This window comes from Lissotriton vulgaris, chromosome 8 (genome assembly GCF_964263255.1).
Source record: "Lissotriton vulgaris chromosome 8, aLisVul1.2, whole genome shotgun sequence".
Classification (NCBI taxonomy): Eukaryota; Metazoa; Chordata; class Amphibia; order Caudata; family Salamandridae; genus Lissotriton; species Lissotriton vulgaris.
In genome coordinates, this window is record NC_141696.1 from 1,263,260,512 (window position 1) to 1,263,281,339 (window position 20,828).

At 43.6% G+C, this 20,828-nt stretch overlaps 1 protein-coding gene across 1 annotated transcript in view; it reads left to right on the plus strand.

Annotated features, from left to right (window-relative positions):
• Nucleotides 1-20,828, plus strand: part of ATP8A2 (ATPase phospholipid transporting 8A2) — a 2,134,099-nt gene that overhangs the window by 804,398 nt on the left and 1,308,873 nt on the right. The window contains exon 15 of the mRNA XM_086935178.1: nt 15,574-15,618. Coding sequence (XP_086791304.1) covers nt 15,574-15,618 — 45 coding nt within the window. The remainder of the gene's footprint in view (nt 1-15,573; nt 15,619-20,828) is intronic.

The following is a 20,828-nucleotide window of genomic DNA, read 5'->3' on the forward strand; positions in this document are numbered from 1 at the left end:
TGTGAACGTGCGAGCCAAGGAGTCTAGAGCTTGCTAGATTTAAGGTGACAACGCTGGACAAAGTTTATGGCCTAAACGTGATAAGAAGCGCTGGGAATTTGAAAGTTGTTTTGAGAAGTTCATTCACAGGACCTAGAAGGGTCAAGAATCACAGTTGTAAAGTTAAAGTCTTGTTTAAGTTCATTTGACTTTTGATCTGAAAGTGTCAGTTGAAGTCGCCAACAAGAAGACGAAGATGACATCTAAGGAGAAGGGTCAACCTAACGGACGACGCAAGGAGATGAAGCAATGGAAGAAGCCAGAAACTGACATCATCGGGGAAAGTCCGTGGTGGGCGTCAAGGGGCGTTTCACCCACACTGTGCTTGTGTATTTTAGGGACAGCACCCCGGGGATAAGATAGCTGATTGCTCAGAGCGAGAACAGAGAGAAGGGCGAAAGGTAGATGCCTTGAGCAGATGCGCTGAGAGAGATCAGAGCGCAAGGGAGCAGTAGGCCGAGGACCCTTAGAGAGCAGATGGGTAGGCAGAGAGGGTACTGCTTCTTAAACTTAAGTTACCTTTAGAGGCTAAGAGAGTTTGAACTTCTTTGGGAGTCAAACTGCTGACCCTTTTTAGGAAAGGAACTTGCGAAGTAGGGATGTCACTTAGTATAGAGTAGGGACAGATTTAACTTGATTATTTTTCTCTTTCTGTAGATGACGCAAAGGAACCACTTCATATCGATGCTTTTAATTTGCAGATTCGTGAATTGATTTTGTATTCTTTTGTATACTTATTGAGATTTATCCTGAGAGGATTGTATACGCATTTAATCTTGATTTTATATAAACTTTTAAAACTTCACCAGTTGTAAGTGGTTCTTCAGAGTGGCGTCAGTTAATGGGGTTTATCTAACCTATGCGGGGGTTGTCTTTTACTCAATGACAGATACAAACCGATCCAAAATTGACGAATGAGATAAGTTATTAAATTGATCATAAATTGATATCAAAATCTCATTCCCCGCAGTTGGTAGCAGAGTAATGATGGTTATCTTCTTGAGGAAGACGACCTAGGCCAGGTTTAGTTTACCCCAAGGTCCCTAGTCATCGTCGACCAGAAGAAGAATCGCAGCCGAAGACGGTGCTGACGGTGCGTCGAGAGAAAAGCAGCAGAGTCGGTCGAGAGTGAGTATTAGGGTCATGCGTTGTAAGATTGCGGTGTTTTATGTTGTTCCTGTGTTGTAATGTCAAGCGGAGTTGAATGCCTGTAGTGTGATTGAGGGAAGGTTGTGAGCGCGCGCAACCGGATGAAATCTTAAGCTCCAGGGAGGGACTTAAGTGGTTCGGGTGTATCGAACACCCAGAGTAATTTGTCTACCATTGAAAGGGAGTCATGAGGTACCATTGATTTCCCGACGGACCGATGATAGGGGGAGCGTATGAGTGAGTGTATGAGTAACGGGCGCTGGTCGTACGTTTACTGTGTGTAAGTAACCTATCAGTTGAGGCAAGTGTCCGACCGTAAGAGGAAAGACGTTTTGCCAGTTGAGGTAGCAATTACAGTTAGACTGTGGCCGTACAGTCAGAGAAAAGTGATCGCTTGGACGGAAGTAGTCATTTTTCAGTGTATGAATGAAACGCATGCAAGATCGCGAGACGAGTTGAGTAAGGAGGGAAACTGCTGAAGAAGGGACGAGTGGCGTCAGCGTAGAGCCGCGCTGAGATTGGTCGGCTGACGTAGAGCCGCACTGGGATAGGCTGATTAGCAAGAATCGCACAGGGATTGGTGGTTGTCATCAGGACGTAAACAAGGAAGAGAATTAATAAGGAATATCGTACATTATCGAAAATGAAGTGTTTTAAGGGTTTAAGGAGGATCTTTAGGAGAAATAGAAGAAATTTATATGCCGGAGAAGAAGCTCCACCAGAAGGCACACCAGCTTATCATATGGCAGTAAATGTAGGCTTACACTCGATACTATGGATCTCCGAGTGGAATAGGCTAACTGAAGGGGAAAAGGAACTGACGTTTCCAAGATTCGGAACGTTTAAACTAGACGTGTTGAACCAACTGAAAGCGGTAATGCTTGCAACAAGACCTCTACCGAGGCCAACACAGTTTGAAGCCCTTAGTGCATGGTTTAGAGCAGCACACGAAAAGAGCGTAAAGAGGCGCCAGGAACGAGTGAGACGATCAGTAAAGGCAGTACAGGATGCCAAATGGGATGAGGAAGCTAAGAAGTGGAGAGTACAAAAGATAGAAGCAGACAAACTGTTCACCATGATAGAAGCCACGGGAGAAAAGAAACCTCTAGAGGAAGAAGACGAGGAAAGCGAGACGGAGGAGGATCTGATAGAGAGGCTGTTAACAGATAGACCACCTCCATACAGCGGTGAATCCGCAAGTCCCATATTACAGCAAGAGGACGGAGCTAGGTGGGGGGAATATAAATCGATCCCAGTAACGGAGTGGGACTCTAATAAGAGTGAGGAAATACCCCAAACTAGTTCTGAACAGAGAGTAGTGGGAAGATTCGTGGTCCAGAAGGGGCCAGAGACGCAATGTGCAAGGTCGTACCAAATGCCAGACGCTTTACAAGTACCTGTTACCATAGGCCCTATAGTGTCAATCTACAACCCAGAAGGGGTCCAGCAGGAGGAACAGGCACGATGGGACAGGGAAAGAGCAGAAATGGAGAATAGGAATGCCGTAATGAATCCTCAAAGGCAGATATTAGCACCAATGAGTCGGAGTACACCATTAGATTCCGCAATGGGTCCCAGGATAGAACAGGGAGGTCAAAGAGGGCCAATGGATTTAAGGGGTCCTAAACCGAAAACCCATAAGGAATTAAGGGAATACCTGAGAGAATGGGATACGGCAGAAGAAGCTCGGAATAAAAGTTTAGAAACAGGAGCAGAGTGGAGAGACCAGGATAACAGAATCCTCTCTCATTGTGGAGCTGGCGAAAGCAGCCCGGAGTGGGAGAGAGGGAGCCAGGAAAGCAGAGGAAATAATTGTCCTACTGTCAGCGGCAATAGACAAATGTGCGACGACAGGAGTGCAGGGTGTGGCGAAGTGCCCCGCGTCACCTTCAGTGAGGGAGAACGAAGGACACAGGAGTATCGGAATACTTTTAGGTGCACTCACCATGCCCCAGATGAGAATGTGCGACACTGGAATCACGGAAACGTGGAGAGTCGTGAAACGTCTCGCCATGCATCCGGTGATCACGAAAGAGATCGCGGGAACATGGAGGGCTATAAAGGATCTTATCGTTTGTTGAGCGACACCAGACAGCAAGCGAGTTACAGTGGTTTAGAACAGAACGGTGGATCCTATCTCGTATCTGGAGAAACCGAGCCGAAAAGACGGACTGTAGGGTTGGGGGACGGAGCATTATTCCACCATACCCCACGTGAAGATGGAAAGGCTTGGGATCTAGAGAGGTGGGAACAAAGAGATGGAAGGAAGACTCCTCATAACTCACCTGTGCTTAGGCGTAGGGCGCATAGTGGAGGTGAGAGGGATATGAGAGAACAACCTAGGACTGACGTACTGAGAGCTGAAATAAAGGCAAGACGGATTGATGTAATGAGTCTGAAGTCAGACTTGGATGAAATAATTGACGGCACAGTGGCAATCGAGAGGCTAGAGCTGTATGCGCCAGATGAGATACTGTTTTTATCTAAAGATGTTACTCGGAAAGCGAGAGCAGCTCATGAGAAGTTATCTGAATTGGCAGAAAAATATATGATAGACATATCACGAACCAAAGCTTTACAGCCGAACCATAGGTTAAATTGCACAGATCAAGATCTAGATGAACGTAGAACGATCGGACTGAGAGTACACATAAGGGAACTAGTCATGTGTATTAGGATATGGAGAGATCTGGATAGATGGGAGGAAAGATGGTCCAAGAAGGGATCTGTCAGACGAAGTACACTAGTGAAGTCCCAGGATACAGATTTAATGCGAATGGAAGCTTTCCCTTTGCGAGAAATCGCGAACGGAAACTATGTTCACGTACCCTGGAGTAGGGGGGATTTGGCGGCATTCACCAATTCCTTCCCAAAGCTTAGAGAAAATCCCGTAGAGTGGTACAAGCAGGTAGAGAGATTCGTGAAGATCTCTAAGGTACTTTGGATCGATTTGAACACATTGTTCGATATCGTAGTACCTGGAGATTTGTGGACGGCATGCAAGCTTAATGTTGAATGGCCTACTTGTGAGCCTCCGAGAGATACCCAGACAAACGGTCCATCAGTTAGAGTCATGGAAAAATACGAGAGAGTAATAACATGGCTAAAAGAAAAAGTGCCGGTGAAAGACATAGACTGGGTCAAGATAGATCGAACGACTCAGGAGCCGAAAGAGACAGTTCATGAGTTTTATGAGCGATTGCTGAAAGCATTCAAGCAGTATAGTGGGTTAGATGTAATGGATCCTAAAGACATAGGACAGTTTGTGTCAAAGTTTGTTCTCGGACTGAGACCAGACATAAGCCTAATGATTCAACAGCATCTGATCTGTTGGCAGAACAAACCTTTAGATGAAATTCTGAGGTATGCCAGGTACTGTAGCGATGAGATAGATTCTAAGGCAAAGAAACTCAAGGAAAAGTTAATGCTGGTACAAATGCAAGCAGCTGGAAAGGGTGGACAGCGGCAACAGGGAACAGGAACGCAAGCAAAGAAACAGAATAATCAGAGCAGAGATGAGGAGGAAAGACCGAGACCGAGAATGGATATCGCGGCACTGAAAAAGACAACTAGATGCCATCAGTGTAACGAGGTGGGACATTGGAGACGTGAATGCCCTTACAATGTTGAGACAGGGGAATTAGAACAAGAGGAGGAAGAGGTACCGAATAACGTGGTTAAGGGAGCGACAGTCCCGAAGGGAAAGTTTATCAAAGGGGGGACTCAGACTCCTCGAGCCCCGTTTCCTCAACCACCTCGCATTACCAATGGAGGAAAAACCTATAGACAAATGCCATTGTTCGTAGGAGGAGAAGAATGCTACTACGTTGATCCTCTTACAGGGCAACGAGTGAATAGGGAGGAAGACTGTACTCTAGGAGCAGGCCTGGAAGTAGATCAGAGGGGACCATACGTAGAGGCCGAAGTAGCTGGATGTCCTATAACCTTTTTGGTGGATACGGGGGCCACTCGATCCACGTTGAGATCAGCGGTAGTCCCAGGTCTGCCAATATCGGGAGAGACGATTCAGGTGGTAGGAGTCGCAAACAAGAGGATGACGAATCCTCTGACAGAACCAGTGTCAGTAAAGATAGGGAATTACAGTGACGAACATCAGTTTGTGATCTGTGATTCTAGTCCCGTGTGTTTGCTAGGAAGAGATCCGTTGTGTAAATTGAACTGCACAATACATTGCACACCTGAAGGAGTAGAAGTGCAGACCAATGATGAGGATGCTGATTTTAAAGTTGTAAACTCGCAAGAGTGCGTGGAACTATATCCTACCTTAACAGTGGAGGAGCTTCCACAGGATTTGAAGGAGAAAGTCTCAGCGGAGGTATGGGACTTTACTGGAGAAGAAATAGGATTGATCAAGGGAGTAGAACCAGTAAAGATCCTGGTAAGACCCCATGCTGAATATCCAAGAACACCACAGTATAAATTGACACCGGAGACGATTGCAGGAATAAAGCCTGTGATCGAATCCATGATTAAACAGGGAATACTGAAAGAGATCGTGGGTAGTCCATGTAACTCCCCGATCATGGGTTTGCAGAAGCCTAGTGGAAAATACAGAATAGTGCAGGATCTTCGAAAGATTAATAATATTGTTGTCTCATGTTGTCCAGTGGTACCAAATCCATCAGTGATATTATTTCAGATACCGTTCCAAGCTGAATGGTTTACCGTGATAGATTTGTGCCAGGCTTTCTTTTCGATTCCTTTAGACGAAGAGAGCCAGTATCTTTTCGCTTTTAAGCTGGAAGATCGCGTTTTAACATGGTGTCGTATCCCTCAGGGGTATACAGAAAGCCCATCGATCTTTAACCAGCTATTAAAAAGAAATCTTGAAAGTCTAGTACTGCCCAAGAATTCGGTTCTAGTCCAGTACATAGACGACCTCCTAGTTGCGTCAGAAACTGAGGAAGCTTGCAGAGAAGACACCATAACCTTGTTAAATCACTTGGCCGAGAACGGGCACAAGGTGTCTCCAAGTAAATTGCAATATTGTAAGACTGAAGTGCAATACTTGGGCCATAGGATTGAAAAGGGAAAGCGGAAGGTGTCTCCAGACAGAATAGAGGCGATTATGAAGATGAACGCGCCTACAACACAAAGAGAAGTCAGGATGTTTCTAGGCATGGTCGGTTACTGTCGACAGTGGATAGCTAACTTTTCACTGAAGGCAAAACCGTTGTTACAACTGACGCACAAAGGAGTAAGTGATCCGGTACCATGGGACAAGGATTGTTTGATGGCGTTTTTGCAGCTGAGGGAGGACTTATGTCGCGCCCCGGCTTTGGGAATGCCTGATTACACAAAACCGTTTTTGCTTTACTGCTGCGAAAGAGAGGGATGCGCTTTAGCGGTTTTAGCCCAGATCCACGGAGATGCGCGCAGGCCAGTGGCGTATTTTTCGGCTACATTAGATGCAGTAGCCGCAGCGTTGCCCGGATGTCTCAAATCCGTAGCTGCAACGGGTGTCAGCATTGAACGTTCTGAAAGCGTGGTAAGGGGACATCAGTTAGTGGTGTACGTGCCGCATTCTGTGGAATTGTTAATGACCAGGACGAAGACTCAGCATCTGACAAATAGCAGGCTCACACGCTACGAGCAAGTCATACTGGCTGCCGAGAATGTGACCCTAAAAAGATGCTCCGTCTTGAATCCTGCAACTTTGATGCCTCTTCCGAATGAGGTGGATGATGAAAATTGTACAGATCATGACTGCCTTGATGTGACTGAACTATGTACCAAACCGAGACCCGATATCGTAGATGAGCCATTGGCTGATCCCGATGAAATTTTCTTTGTTGATGGTTCATGCGTAAGAGACGATGTCGGTCAGCTGAGAGCAGCTTATGCAGTTTGCACGATTACCAGAGTTATAGAAGCCGCTTGCCTGGAAGGAGTACACTCCGCACAGGTAGCTGAAATTGTTGCTTTGACGCGTGCTTGCTTAGCAGGCGACAAACTTCGAGTCACCATATACACCGATAGCCAGTATGGTTTCGGGGTAGTTCACGATTACGGGCAGTTATGGTCTCAAAGAGGTTACATGACCTCCTCGGGTTCTCCCATTAGGAATGGAGAATTCGTGAGACTTTTGTTAGAGGCATTGCAAGGCCCAACAGCTATTGCAGTGGTTAAATGTGCTGCGCATACAAAAAACGTAGACTTTGTATCACAAGGCAACCGCTATGCGGATGAAGTAGCGCGTTACTGCGCAGAACAGGGATATTCTCACACTGATGCAAAAGTGGGGGGAGTCCAAGAAAGAACTGAATTAACAATGTTGTTAGATACTGTGGATACGTGGGATGAATTGAGATGTGTACAGGAAAATGCACCAGATGATGAGAAAAAGAGCTGGGAAACAGCGGGTTGTACGAAAAGCGAGATGAATTTTTGGATCTCTGCCGACGGGAGGGCAGTTTTACCAAATGAGCTTGTTAGTCCAATGGCAAGGAAATTGCATGGATCAGCACACATAGGTAGAGATGCTATGGTGAGAGTGTTCAGACAAACGTGGTTTAACCCAAAGTTTAGAGTAGCGGCAGAAGCAGTGTGTCAGCGATGTGCGATCTGTCAGCAACTAAACGTGGGCAAGAGAACACCAGTCACTTTGAGTCACATTGGGAGGTCTGGGGGGCCTTTCAATAGAATGCAGCTTGACTTCATAGAAATGCCTAAATGCAATAGACTCAGATACGTTTTAGTGATTGTCTGCATATTTTCTAGATGGGTTGAGGCTTACCCTACACGTAGGTGCGATACACTTACAGTAGCAAAATTGTTACTTAGAGAGTTAATACCGAGGTTTGGGGTGCCATCCTCTTTGGAATCGGACAGAGGAACTCATTTTAACAGCGAAATAGTGAAGATGCTATGTTCAGCTTTGAGTATCGATCAGAAATTACATTGCAGCTATCGACCAGAAGCTTCAGGGATTGTAGAGCAAATCAACAGTACAATCAAGTCCAGACTTGCCAAAGTTTGTTCAGCAACATCCCTGAGTTGGCCAGACGCACTTCCAGTGGTTCTTATGAGCATACGTAGCACACCAGATAGGAAAACAGGTCTCTCTCCACATGAAGTGCTAATGGGGAGAGCTATGAGATTGCCATCGGTTCCGACTGCAGCTCTAGTGAACATCACAGACGATTTGATCTTGGACTACTGTAAGGGACTATCTGATGCCGTTGATTCTGTGTCCCTCCAGGTCCAGGCTGCAGAGGTTCCATCAGCACAAGATTTGTGCCATGACCTGAGTCCAGGGGACTGGGTCCTGGTGAAAAAACACGTCAGGAAGAACTGCTTAGACGTGCGTTGGCGAGGACCATTTCAAGTCATACTTGTGACGAACACTGCGGTAAAGTGTGGAGGTCTGCCAAACTGGATACATGCCTCACACACCCGAAGAGTGCCAACACCTCTAGAAGAAACAGCTCCTCTCTCGGATGAGAATCCGGCGGGAAGCGGAGAAGCCACAGAGGGGGAAAGCCAAGCTGTGGAGGTGATCGAAGAAGCTGAGACTGTGTTGGAACAGGACGACGAAGGTCAGGACACTAGCGAGACCGAAGTCGCCTCAGGAGAAGAAAGTAATTGGGAGTCCGACACAGATATCGAACAAACTGAGAGTGACCAAGAGACAGGTCCAAGAACGAGGAGCAGAAGGACAAGGAGTGACGAAGCCAGTTGGCCGGAGAGAAGGAAAAGGCCAAGCCCGGAAGGAAAGCAAGGAAGAACTCTTGTCCCGATTGCTGAAGAATCGGATCAGGAAGAGGAAACGACAGACTCAGGAACTGAGAGTCCAAGAAGATCGAGAAGGGTACGTGTGCCCTGCAGAAGGTACGCCACCCCGGAGTGGACTTATCTAGCAGATGTCTTGGGGACAGAAATCTGGGAGAGTGAAGAGCGTGAAAGTAATCGATCTCGATCCATTTGTGGCAGTGGAGATATGGATGTTGACGCCTGGACTCGAGACTGAGGGGTTACTGACTTTCACACTTCCTATACCCCCATACTTGAGTCAGATCAAAGATTTAGTGTTAAACAGATTACAATTTCCAACATTTGGTCATCAAATACCAGAAGAAGAAGAAAAAGTCATCCGTTTTGAGTTGTTGGAACTTGTTGCAAGAGCTGCAGGTACGAGAATAATTGTTGATGCATAAAGACTTTTGTATATAAGCTATAAAGAAGAAGATAACCTAGCGCCGAGTGGAAAGAAGAATAAAATTAGGGATTACATTCAGAGGACGGAGAAGGGTTAGGGTTGTCTGTGCTAAAAAGAGAAAAGACATTGTTGTGAAAAAGAGACTTTGTTGATAAAGAGCACTTTAAAGACTGAGAAAGCAAACAAAGCAACCAAAGACTGGAAAAGAAAATGTTCGCTAGAGAACGAGCTACGCTGTTCTGATAACATGGAGAACGGCAACCCAAACAGAAAAGCCAGATGTATAGTAGGTACACTTATAGCAATAGTAATATTCCTCATAATTACAGTAGTGACAATATCTTACATAATAGGACATGAAAACGATAAGGAAATAACAGATGTAAAAACTGTAACGACTTTGAAACCTGCTCTTGTGGGAAAGAAGGAGGAGAGCCATGTTATACGTGAAAAGGCGTTACTGGCAGTTGAAACTCGTAGGTTACACATAGACGAGTCACAGGGAAACTTTAGGTCAAATGCATATGCTAAACTGTTGTACGAGTATATCGATGCCATGGAGGCCAAAGATTGCTATGTTTGTATGCAATTGCCGGCTTCTGTAGATGAAGGCATTAGATATCATCATCTCCCATTGACTTATGGGATAACATGTAGTTTACTGCTTAGTATATTTTATGGTAGAGAAGGATTAGAGTACTACTTTTCAAATTATGATTCGGTACTGCCTGAAGTTCCGAATTATAAGCAAATGAATAAGTGGGACTATTACAAAAAGGAGGATAGATTAGCTAAATTCTTTCTTCCTTGGGATACATTAGATACATCATATGCACGCAGAAATAATCTGACTTGCAAGGTGTCGGAAGTAGAGAAAAAGTTCATAGGACAAGTAGATGACCGATACAGAAGGCAGAAGATTCTAAAAATGTCAGGACAATGGAAAACCGATTGGACAGAAGAAGAGAAGGCACATAAAAAGAAAGGTAGCAATGGTCCAATAGCATTGGATAGAACGCAGAAGGGAAAGTTATGTTTAGCTCGAAGCAAGACATATTATGAGAATGAATTTGTAGGTGAAGTTAATTGCGAGCATGCTTTTAAGTTAGAGTATTATACGAAAGATTTTATGAAAGGGATGCAAGCTATTCCTAATGTGTATTTTGTATGTGGAAGAAATGCCTATGTAAAACTACCTGACAATTGGTATGGTTCGTGTTACTTGGCAATTGTCTTCCCCAAAATATATCACGCAAAGGACTTAGCGATCATAGAAGGAAAAGCTCCGACGAGAACGAAAAGGGAAGTAAGAGATGCAGAGGTAGTAGGAGATGTATTTGGAGCGATGTTTCCATTGTTAGGTTTAATCCTTAACGACGTTAAGATCAGGAGACTAGCTACAGTTGTAGATAGATTGTCTGCAAGTACTGCAAGGTCATTAATGTTAGTAGAAGGCGAGATGCAATCAATTAGAGCAATGGTTCTTCAAAACAGACTTGCTCTAGATGTAATATTAGCAAAAGAAGGCGGAGTTTGTAAGGCTTTGAAGGTTCAGGAATGTTGTACTTATATTCCTGATAATTCAAAACCACTTGAGAAGGTCATAAGCAACATTACACAGATTCATCAAGAAATCGAAGATTTGTCGAAAATAAATGTTTGGGAAAAAGTAGGACAGGGAGTAGGAAAGGTTGGAAGTTGGGTTGCTAACCTTGGCAAAAGTATAGTATGGTATATATTAAAACCTGTATTAATAGTATTAATTTGCATAATTACATTATTAGGATTAGTGAAACTATATAAATGGTATAGGTCGAACCGGTTACAAAGATCCATGAGAGAGCAAGAAAGGAGATTAGCTGCGTTACAAGATCAACAGTACAAAAGCTTAAGAGCTCTCGAAACGATGAAAAGAGGGAAAGTTATAACTAGTTCTGTGTAAAGATGTTATTCAAATTGCATTTAGTGATGACTCCTAGAAGTCATCAAAGGGGGGACTGAGAGAGCGCAAATTTGAATAAAAATTATGTATAGGCCATATTTACAAGCATATCGTGTAACGTAGGAATGAAATATATATCGTAACATGAAGTTGATACTTATAGCATATAATCGACCGAAGTAGTCAAAAGTAAAATAGGAAATGTAACTGTATATACTCTTAGAAATGTATTAGATTTAGAAGGCAGTATAAGTAGTGGGCTAATGTCAAAATGTATAGAAATACTTACGAAATGTAGAACGTGCAAAGTAGAATTCATGTACGTGTGTAACTTTAATGGAGAAACGGCGAGAAATGTAACGTGGAGAAGTGCGCAGAAAGTATACATACGACGATGTAACGAATAAGCATATAACCTCGTACTCTATGTATTATATATATATATTCTATGTAAAATGTATTCAAGTATAATCAAGACTTTGCTAAAATGCGATTAGAGATAAATGTGTGTTAAAGGTTATACTGTGTAGAAGAAGTTTGTAGGAATATTAGAAGAGTTTAGGTCATTTGTGATTATAACCTGACTGACCAAGAGTTCGCAGGAGCGTAGTTCAATGTATGTAATTTAGTGGACTCATAGGAGTCGTGAATAGCTTGATGTGAACGTGCGAGCCAAGGAGTCTAGAGCTTGCTAGATTTAAGGTGACAACGCTGGACAAAGTTTATGGCCTAAACGTGATAAGAAGCGCTGGGAATTTGAAAGTTGTTTTGAGAAGTTCATTCACAGGACCTAGAAGGGTCAAGAATCACAGTTGTAAAGTTAAAGTCTTGTTTAAGTTCATTTGACTTTTGATCTGAAAGTGTCAGTTGAAGTCGCCAACAAGAAGACGAAGATGACATCTAAAGAGAAGGGTCAACCTAACGGACGACGCAAGGAGATGAAGCAATGGAAGAAGCCAGAAACTGACATCATCGGGGAAAGTCCGTGGTGGGCGTCAAGGGGCGTTTCACCCACACTGTGCTTGTGAATTTTAGGGACAGCACCCCGGGGATAAGATAGCTGATTGCTCAGAGCGAGAACAGAGAGAAGGGCGAAAGGTAGATGCCTTGAGCAGATGCGCTGAGAGAGATCAGAGCGCAAGGGAGCAGTAGGCCGAGGACCCTTAGAGAGCAGATGGGTAGGCAGAGAGGGTACTGCTTCTTAAACTTAAGTTACCTTTAGAGGCTAAGAGAGTTTGAACTTCTTTGGGAGTCAAACTGCTGACCCTTTTTAGGAAAGGAACTTGCGAAGTAGGGATGTCACTTAGTATAGAGTAGGGACAGATTTAACTTGATTATTTTTCTCTTCCTGTAGATGACGCAAAGGAACCACTTCATATCGATGCTTTTAATTTGCAGATTCGTGAATTGATTTTGTATTCTTTTGTATACTTATTGAGATTTATCCTGAGAGGATTGTATACGCATTTAATCTTGATTTTATATAAACTTTTAAAACTTCACCAGTTGTAAGTGGTTCTTCAGAGTGGCGTCAGTTAATGGGGTTTATCTAACCTATGCGGGGGTTGTCTTTTACTCAATGACAGATACAAACCGATCCAAAATTGACGAATGAGATAAGTTATTAAATTGATCATAAATTGATATCAAAATCTCATTCCCCGCAAGCACGTTGCCCTTTTTCTTGCATGGTGGTTCTACAGCGATTGAAACGGGGGTCGGACTTAGCTTGTGTCTTCGGCATACATGACGTTGTTTCAGAATAGGGTTGGTTGACGAAGGTACCACAGCAGGACTTGTCATTGCATTTCAAGAGTCTTTGGCAGTCGTTGCTTTCCATTGGCTGTTTGCAGATGATCTATACGGCAAGGCATTTGTGGTCCTTATTAGGCCGATGGGTCGGTGGGTGTGTATGCTTGGTAATCCCGGCCTTCCTAAGTGATCAAATTTCCCTCAGTTGTGTTATAGCTTCTCACTATAGTGGCAGTTCCAAATTGTGGCTTTCAGTGGCTGCCAGGGGCACACAGATTTCCGAATTTGAGCAGTGGTTAGGGCGCAGTTCTCAATGGGAACAGCAGAGAGAGACCAAGAGACCCACCCATAGAACGCATTGCTCTTATTTATTTATCAAGTTTTATATAGCGCGAACAAGAACCCGAAGGTTATCAGAGCGCTTTACAAAAGGGTGGAAGGAAGGTCAAAAACCCAATATCTACATCAAGTAAAAATACAGAACATGAATAATCGCATGATCCACAGACAAATGACACAAATGAGAGTGACACAAAAAGCAAAAAGCAGGTATATAGCGTGCATACATAACCTCACAGATGTGCACATTATTGTGCACACCCACAGACACATAAATGCATGCACATACTCACAGATGCATATCACGGTCTGTGTATACATAACCTCACAGAGACACCCACTCCTACAGATGCACACATTAGTGTGCGCACTCACACCAAACACACATTAACATAGGCAATGACTCTTATATGTGTAACTCAGTCTACAGGAAATGTTACACAAACCAATGAGGATTACGATTCTGTGATCTGTATGGACACATTCTTCGCAGCCCTTTGCACTTTCAGGCTATGCTTTTTGTTAGTGTTTATCATGCCAGGAACATATTGAGCTTTTGCTCCTGGGCAGTCTCCCCAGGCTGGTTTCTAGCCACTGGGCAGACCCTTGGATCCTGCAACAGAAAGTGGAGATTTTAGGGGCCCCTTACCTCCGGGGGACTGACTGCCAGGCAGAAACTGCCTACAGGTACACTGTAGTCATTAAACTACTTTGCGGAGAACTCTCGTCCTTGGTTATGGAGATGTTGGATCAGGAACAAAGTGGAATTGTTTGGATCTCACCTTTAGACACATTTTCCAGAATACAGATGTGACTCATTTGTGCCTACTTGTCTGTCTCAGACTGCTCTCCAGTTACAGCCTTTGTGTAAAGTGATGCTTTTCACAGCAGATAGCGGTAATACTGTCTCCAAGCAGGATCACCATCCAAAATGGGCACAGTGAAATGTGAGTTTTCTGCACCTGACTGTCATCAACCTCATTGAAGCAGTAATCGGGGACAGACAAACCAAAATGCAGATCTGACATAGAACTTCCTCCTATTGAGTAACTGAAACTGCAGTCTCTACCTCCCCCTCCACCTACCTTAAACTAAATGTTAGTACTCAGGATTAGCTCATCAGCAGCCCTTGCTAAAAAAAATCCTTTATGGAATTTATAAAGCTATCCTTGACTCCATCCTCCTCACTTAAGTGTCTGATCTTCACCCTCCAACCACAGGTATCTGGAAAATACACTTCCTTTGTCTGGGCGAACCGTCCTCGTCCTTCAACTTGTGCCATGCTAAACCAGGGACATCCAAAATGGAAGATATTGTTTTCAGTCCTCAAACTACCGCGTATGTATTACACGTACACTATATATGCACATGCACTTGACATAATAACAGGATGTTAGCACAAAGTTCTGGGTTTCACCTAAAATCGTATCTTTACAGAACAGGGGTCTGTAGGCCACACTAACAGTGACCTACTTAGAAAGGTCTGGTCAATTGTAAGACAACTAAATATGGTACACTCCCACCACCACGTCATGTGCTAAACCCATGATAAGGTCAATTATATGAGAGCACTCCTGGTGCATCCCTCCAGGTCACAGGACATTATAAGGGTTAGATCTAGGCCCCTACAGCTCCGCGAGATTAGCATGACACCAGGGCCAAAATAAAAATCAGGATATCAGCTTTACATGCAGTTGGTCACTCAAAGCAAGAGCCCATGCCGATGTGCCGTGAAGGGGTCATTTCTGTCTCAACCTACCAATCTCAGAAATAAACTGCATTACATTTCAGTCAAAATGTAAAATTGCTCATCATGCAACTAGACGTACTTGTGTTATTCAAAGCGAAATAGAAGGCTTTCTTTCGTGCACCGGAGGGAGTATAGTAATGCTAAGTTGCAAATTGTATGACTGTATATGCACATTGTCCCATGCTGAAGATTTGTTATTATTATAGTGCATATCATTTTCCCAACTGCCTGCATTTATTCTCATAAATGAAGGCCAAACTGTATTATGTAATGAAAATTGTAAATTTTGAACTTTATAGTTTTCAGTGCAAAATTACAACATATACATTCTATGAAAGTATACTCGGTTTTCATTTTCTTTTATAGATTTACTGTTTTTGTCATTTTATTTCTCTAACATAATATCTTTTCTTTGTTTTTAAGTCATTTTCCTGACCTGGAAAGAGAACGCTCCTCAGAAGATTTCAGGTATGTTAGAGTAGTGCTTAGTTGAAACTCTTAATTTCTTGATAAAAGGTCATTTTCTAAATGATGAATTCCGAAGCAGTTATGATTTGTGATTCAACATAGCTGTAAAGCAATTCTATCCGTTTTGTGTTATTGTAAAAAAAACTGCCTTTGATTGTGGTGTTTAGCAAATAATTTTAAACTATGGCCAGGTCTCAACAAGCATTTGCAATGCAATAGGCTCGCATTTACACAAGGATGAGCTATTGGCATTGTAAATGACAATGCGTTCTACTTATGTTTCAAAAACGAAAACATTTACAATTCCAATAGCTCAAAGTCTCGTAAATGCGTGACCTGTTGCATTGCATCTGCTTGTTTGCCTGTGCTACACTGAGCTGATGCGGACTGTGCTGCAAATTAATTAAAGAAAGCAGTGAGGCCACTAAAGTGAAAGCGAACCGCTCTGGAATAAGGAAAGACCATTAAAGAAAATAGTGCTCACCCACTAAAAAACAGAGATCATGTAACGAGCCAAGTAAAAGGTCCAGTCATTAAGGGTGGTAACAAATGGAGACAAGGCGGAACCTAGAAGGGACTAAAAAAGCCTAATATTAAATCGGAATTCTTCTTTCACGAAGAACAAAGACACCAGCCAATTAAAAATATGGGTGGATAGTGGGCGGGGCTTCCACGGAATACTCTATTACTAGATGCCTCGCAGAGCGAGCAGCACATGCGCGCTGCCGCTATGCTCGACCTAAAAATAACATCAACACAACTCACTCAGGCCCTCATTCTGAGAGGCGCACAAAATGGGAAATTGAATGCAAACCTCGTGTGTGCCCAATTTCCCATTTTGATTGTGTGGTAATTCCTCTCTGACCCACAGTATTTCCCGACTGAAATTCACCACGTGATACTTTGTGTGGGAGAAACAATCTCAAGGTTTGTAGCTTAGAAAAGAGGAAACATGAGACATTATAGTTTGTTTGCCATCCCGACCTGCAGAGCCCATAACTGGATTGGAAAACAGCACCAGGGAAAACCACACTCCAAGGTACAGCCATTCCCTACGAGCCAGATACCATGGCCCATGTAGCAATGGCTGTTCTGTTATTGAAAACGACTCGGTAGGAGTTGAAAGCCTTTCCTTTTAAGACTTCATTTCAGGACTTTTTATTGAAGTTCTAGTGGGTGAAACAATTTTGAGAAAGAAAAAAAATCCAAGCAGAATTGCTCAACATTGACCTAAAATTTGTAATGTAGTTTTCGGCTATCAAAATATCAGTTTGGAGTGGTTTTGCGCAGTGGTTAACTTGTAAAGTAAAAGAAAGTGCTGGGACTCTCCTCAGGAGGCAGCTTGTACCAGCCTATTTCTCCTGAAAGCCCAGCCTAAAACAGAACCAACTACTAACCCTAAAAGTGGGGAGAGGGTGTGGCGCATTGGCTAGAGCTGGTGACTTCGGACCTGGGAACCTGGTTTGAGTCTCTGTGTCGGCTCAACATCCTGTGATTCTGAACAAATCACTTAATCTCCCCGTGCCTACCATAAATGAATGTGAATATGCCCTTAACTGGTGCTCTTGAAAAGTGCCAATGTTGATGATTAAGTGCTGGTGCTAAGCACTGGAAGCCACCGACCCAAATTAAGCACTGTTTTTTTTGCAAGGCATGCCTTACAAACAAATTACTGAAAATAGCAAAAATAACAGTTGCTGACTTTTGAACTATGTAGTGTTAGTCCCTTCCTCAAATGTCAATGAATGTGCAAATATAGCTAGTGAGCCAGGGCATCATCACAGGGGTGGGAAGGCTCTCTGCTCCCTCATAAACTTTGAAAGCATGTGCCATTTTACAGTCATAGGCTACGTTCATTTCTGTAGAGAACCAATAAAATATTTGAATAATTGAGATTCTTTCAAATAAACCTAAGTCACTATCTCTAAATGATCTGCTCGGATTATTCTCTTAAATAGTATATTTATGTAAGTCGAGCCTAACAGTAAAGTTTTACTACACAAAACAATTGACTACATCCGCATTTGTTTTGAAGGCAGAGGAGTTGTTCACACCATTTCTAGGACTATTTGCCGGTGCTGCATGTTGTGTGGAGCATGACAAGCTTGGGAGTGGTTTTCATCTAGATAAACCGGTTTGTGAGTATGCTTGGCTTTGTGGACAAAGCACAGGATTTAAACACAATGGCAGGTATTATCATCATGCCTGCATAAAGATCTAATTGCAATCATATGTGCAGGTCTTCAATTCCAGAATGCGGGTTGCTTGGGTTGTGAATAAGCCTGGGTGGCGTACTGCGCTCCGCCAGCAGAGTTTGCAGAGTTTTACCAACTCCGCGCTCCTCTGGGAACACGAAGTTGAGGCAAAACTCTGACTCTGTGGCGTAGTGGAGTACGCCCCTCAGCCCGCTGAGGCACGGCCCAAAAAAGGATCAAAAGCCCACTTACCTTCTCTCTGTCATCTGCCAGCCTCCTGCTCGCCAGGGTATTTCCTCCTTGCCATCGTCGTCCTCCTCGCGTTGCCGGTTGCAACCCCCTACGTTTTATGTCTTGCATGAACTGCGCAGGAGGAGACACTGCAGTGAGGAGGAGGCCCACCCGCAGACTACAGAGAGAAGGTAAGTCAGTTGTTTGATCCTTTTTAAAAAAGAATTGTGGGGCTGGGGTGGAGCAGAGTTCCACTGAGTTGTTTTTTTTTAACTCTGTGGAACTCCGCGGAGTGCCACTCTGCATACTCCGACCAGGGTTAGTTGTGAATAGCTGGTCAGTTGTGTCCGATTACCCATCATCTACTCACCTCATCCTGTTGCTCTAAGTATATTTGCAGAGGGCACAATATATCTATAGGTATAGATTGCATAGGCTGCATAGTAGTAGACGGTTCAGCCTTTATAATTTAGGCAGTGACCCTTTTAAGAAACCCAACTATTGTAGGCACTGGACCCTTCATCTGGTGAAGAGCTATCTCTCTTTTAGAAAGCAGTAATAGTATTACAAGAAGGTGTCTTACAGACCGTGGCATATTGGCAACATGTATCAGCACAGCCACTTTTGTCATGTTTGGAACCCCCTACTTGAGTACACTGGATAGCATTACTGACATGTCCTTTCAATAAGCAGCAACGTAGCTGCATTTCCATACAAGATTTAAAAAAATGAACTTGGGGCTGGTGACAGTGGGTTCACCTGTGATTTGGTGCTGTTGAATTTGTTTATTTTGGCAGGCGTAAAGTACAATCTGTGTAGGATTTCGAGGTGTGTAAGTTTTTGTTTATAGTCCATGGATATTGTTTCCATCTGGAAGAAATGGCTATGATAAGTGTGACTAATGGCTGTGCATATGAAGAAAGGTTGATTTTCTCTGGCAGTTATGGAAAGTTTTCTAGAGCTTGTCCTATTTCCAGAGAAAGTTCTGCAACAACTATAATGAACTACTCAAGGTAGATTGGTGCAAAACAAGCAATGATTATGTGATAAAAGAATTCCTTAAATCTAGCCTACCCAAAGCTTATAAAATAAAGAATCTATAATGGAAACATATTTATGTCTGCTAACAAAAATCTTATTCATAAGAATATAGATGTATAGTGGGCAAATGCAAGTAACACTTACCTGGACAGGCAGTTTACTGGCAGAAATTGCTTTTAAAAGAGTCATCTGGGAGAGGGACCCGACCGCTGCTGTTCATGGAGCCCATCAGGGCAGCAGTGGAAACTAAATCCCTACAATAGGGAGGTGCCTGCTACGGGCACCGCCATAGGGAATATGATGTCCATTTCCGTCTGCCTTTCTATGGTGGTCTGACTACCATAGAATGGCAGACAGAAAGGGACTCTGGGGGCCCCTAGCATGGCCCGTCCCCATGGGCCTCTGCTATGTGGCTTGGGGGCACCAGTGGTGCCTCCACAAACATCCATGCACCATGTGGCAGGCACCACATGGTGCCTTGCAAAGGTGCATGGATGTTTGAAAATATCAATTGTTATATTGCAGCTTGTGCTGTGGCTCTTTTCCAGCCTCCCCACAAGCTGCAATGGAAAAATGTATGTTTCTGACCGCCCATAGGGCAGTCGCATCCTAATTCGGTGGGTGGAACCGCCGACTAATAGTCAGGCGGATTCCATCCCGCTACGTGCTGATCGGACAATATCGTAATAGGCTCCTAAGTGTTCATAAGTAATAAATTATTATGCCGTTTTTTTAGGGGGAATAGTTAATTGACATTCTTCTGGTACACAGCATGCTCTCTTTCTGTCTTACTTGAGTAATCTGATTGGATAGTCTTTCTCAGAAAATCTGGTAGTAGCGATGCCTGACGCTACAAAATAGTATTTCCTCTGTTTGCAGTTTCTGCATAAACTAAAAAACTGCACAAAATGTAGGTTATAAAGAAGGATTCACAGATGGTGACTAGTGTACTTCAACGCTGTATTTCTTTCTTTGGGTTTGTCAAAATGGGTAGTATACATTCTGGTACCATGTACTTTATTAGATCTACAATAGTAATTTAATGTAGGCTATAAGTCATGGTGAATTGAATGCCACTTGAACAAGCACTTAACCATTGTAAAAATTGTGTAAGTCACTATCGCCAGTATTCCGGTGTGTTTCACCAGTGTAAGCTAATCCGTGCATTTTTTTTTTACCCCTCCCCCTATTTTTTAAAATTAAACTTCGCCGTAGCAGTGTTTTGCAAAGGCAATATGCAAATGTGGCCCACTTTATTTTTTTAGCGTGCCCGGCCCGATTTCTAATCCCAATCCAACCCTGCACATGGGTGATTTAAAAGAGCAGAAGTGAAGCTGATAATAATATGAAAATGTAGTGCAGAAAGGGGTGTTCTTATCATACTTATTTACCATGGTCTCAAGCGCACTTGCAGGGTTCGTATCATGGGCACCACATCTGTCACTGGTGTTGAGCTCAAGGGACTCTGCAGATGTTCATGAACATGTTGAAAGGTTGAAACTCCTGCAACATTTCTCCATCTCATGGTGAGGGATGCAGTAGGCCCAGGCTCTGGTCTGGTGGGGCAGGATCCTTGGGCTGGCTGGGAATTTCAATTCTGGGCACGAACAGCAGTAGTTGCAGGACGAGCAAGCAGGGCTCAAACCCATGTTCGGCTTACTCCCATCCAGGAGGAAGTGAGTAGCATGTAGCACCATGCTCTGGATGCATTTTGGCCAGCAGGGTTCCACGCAGGCATTTTGG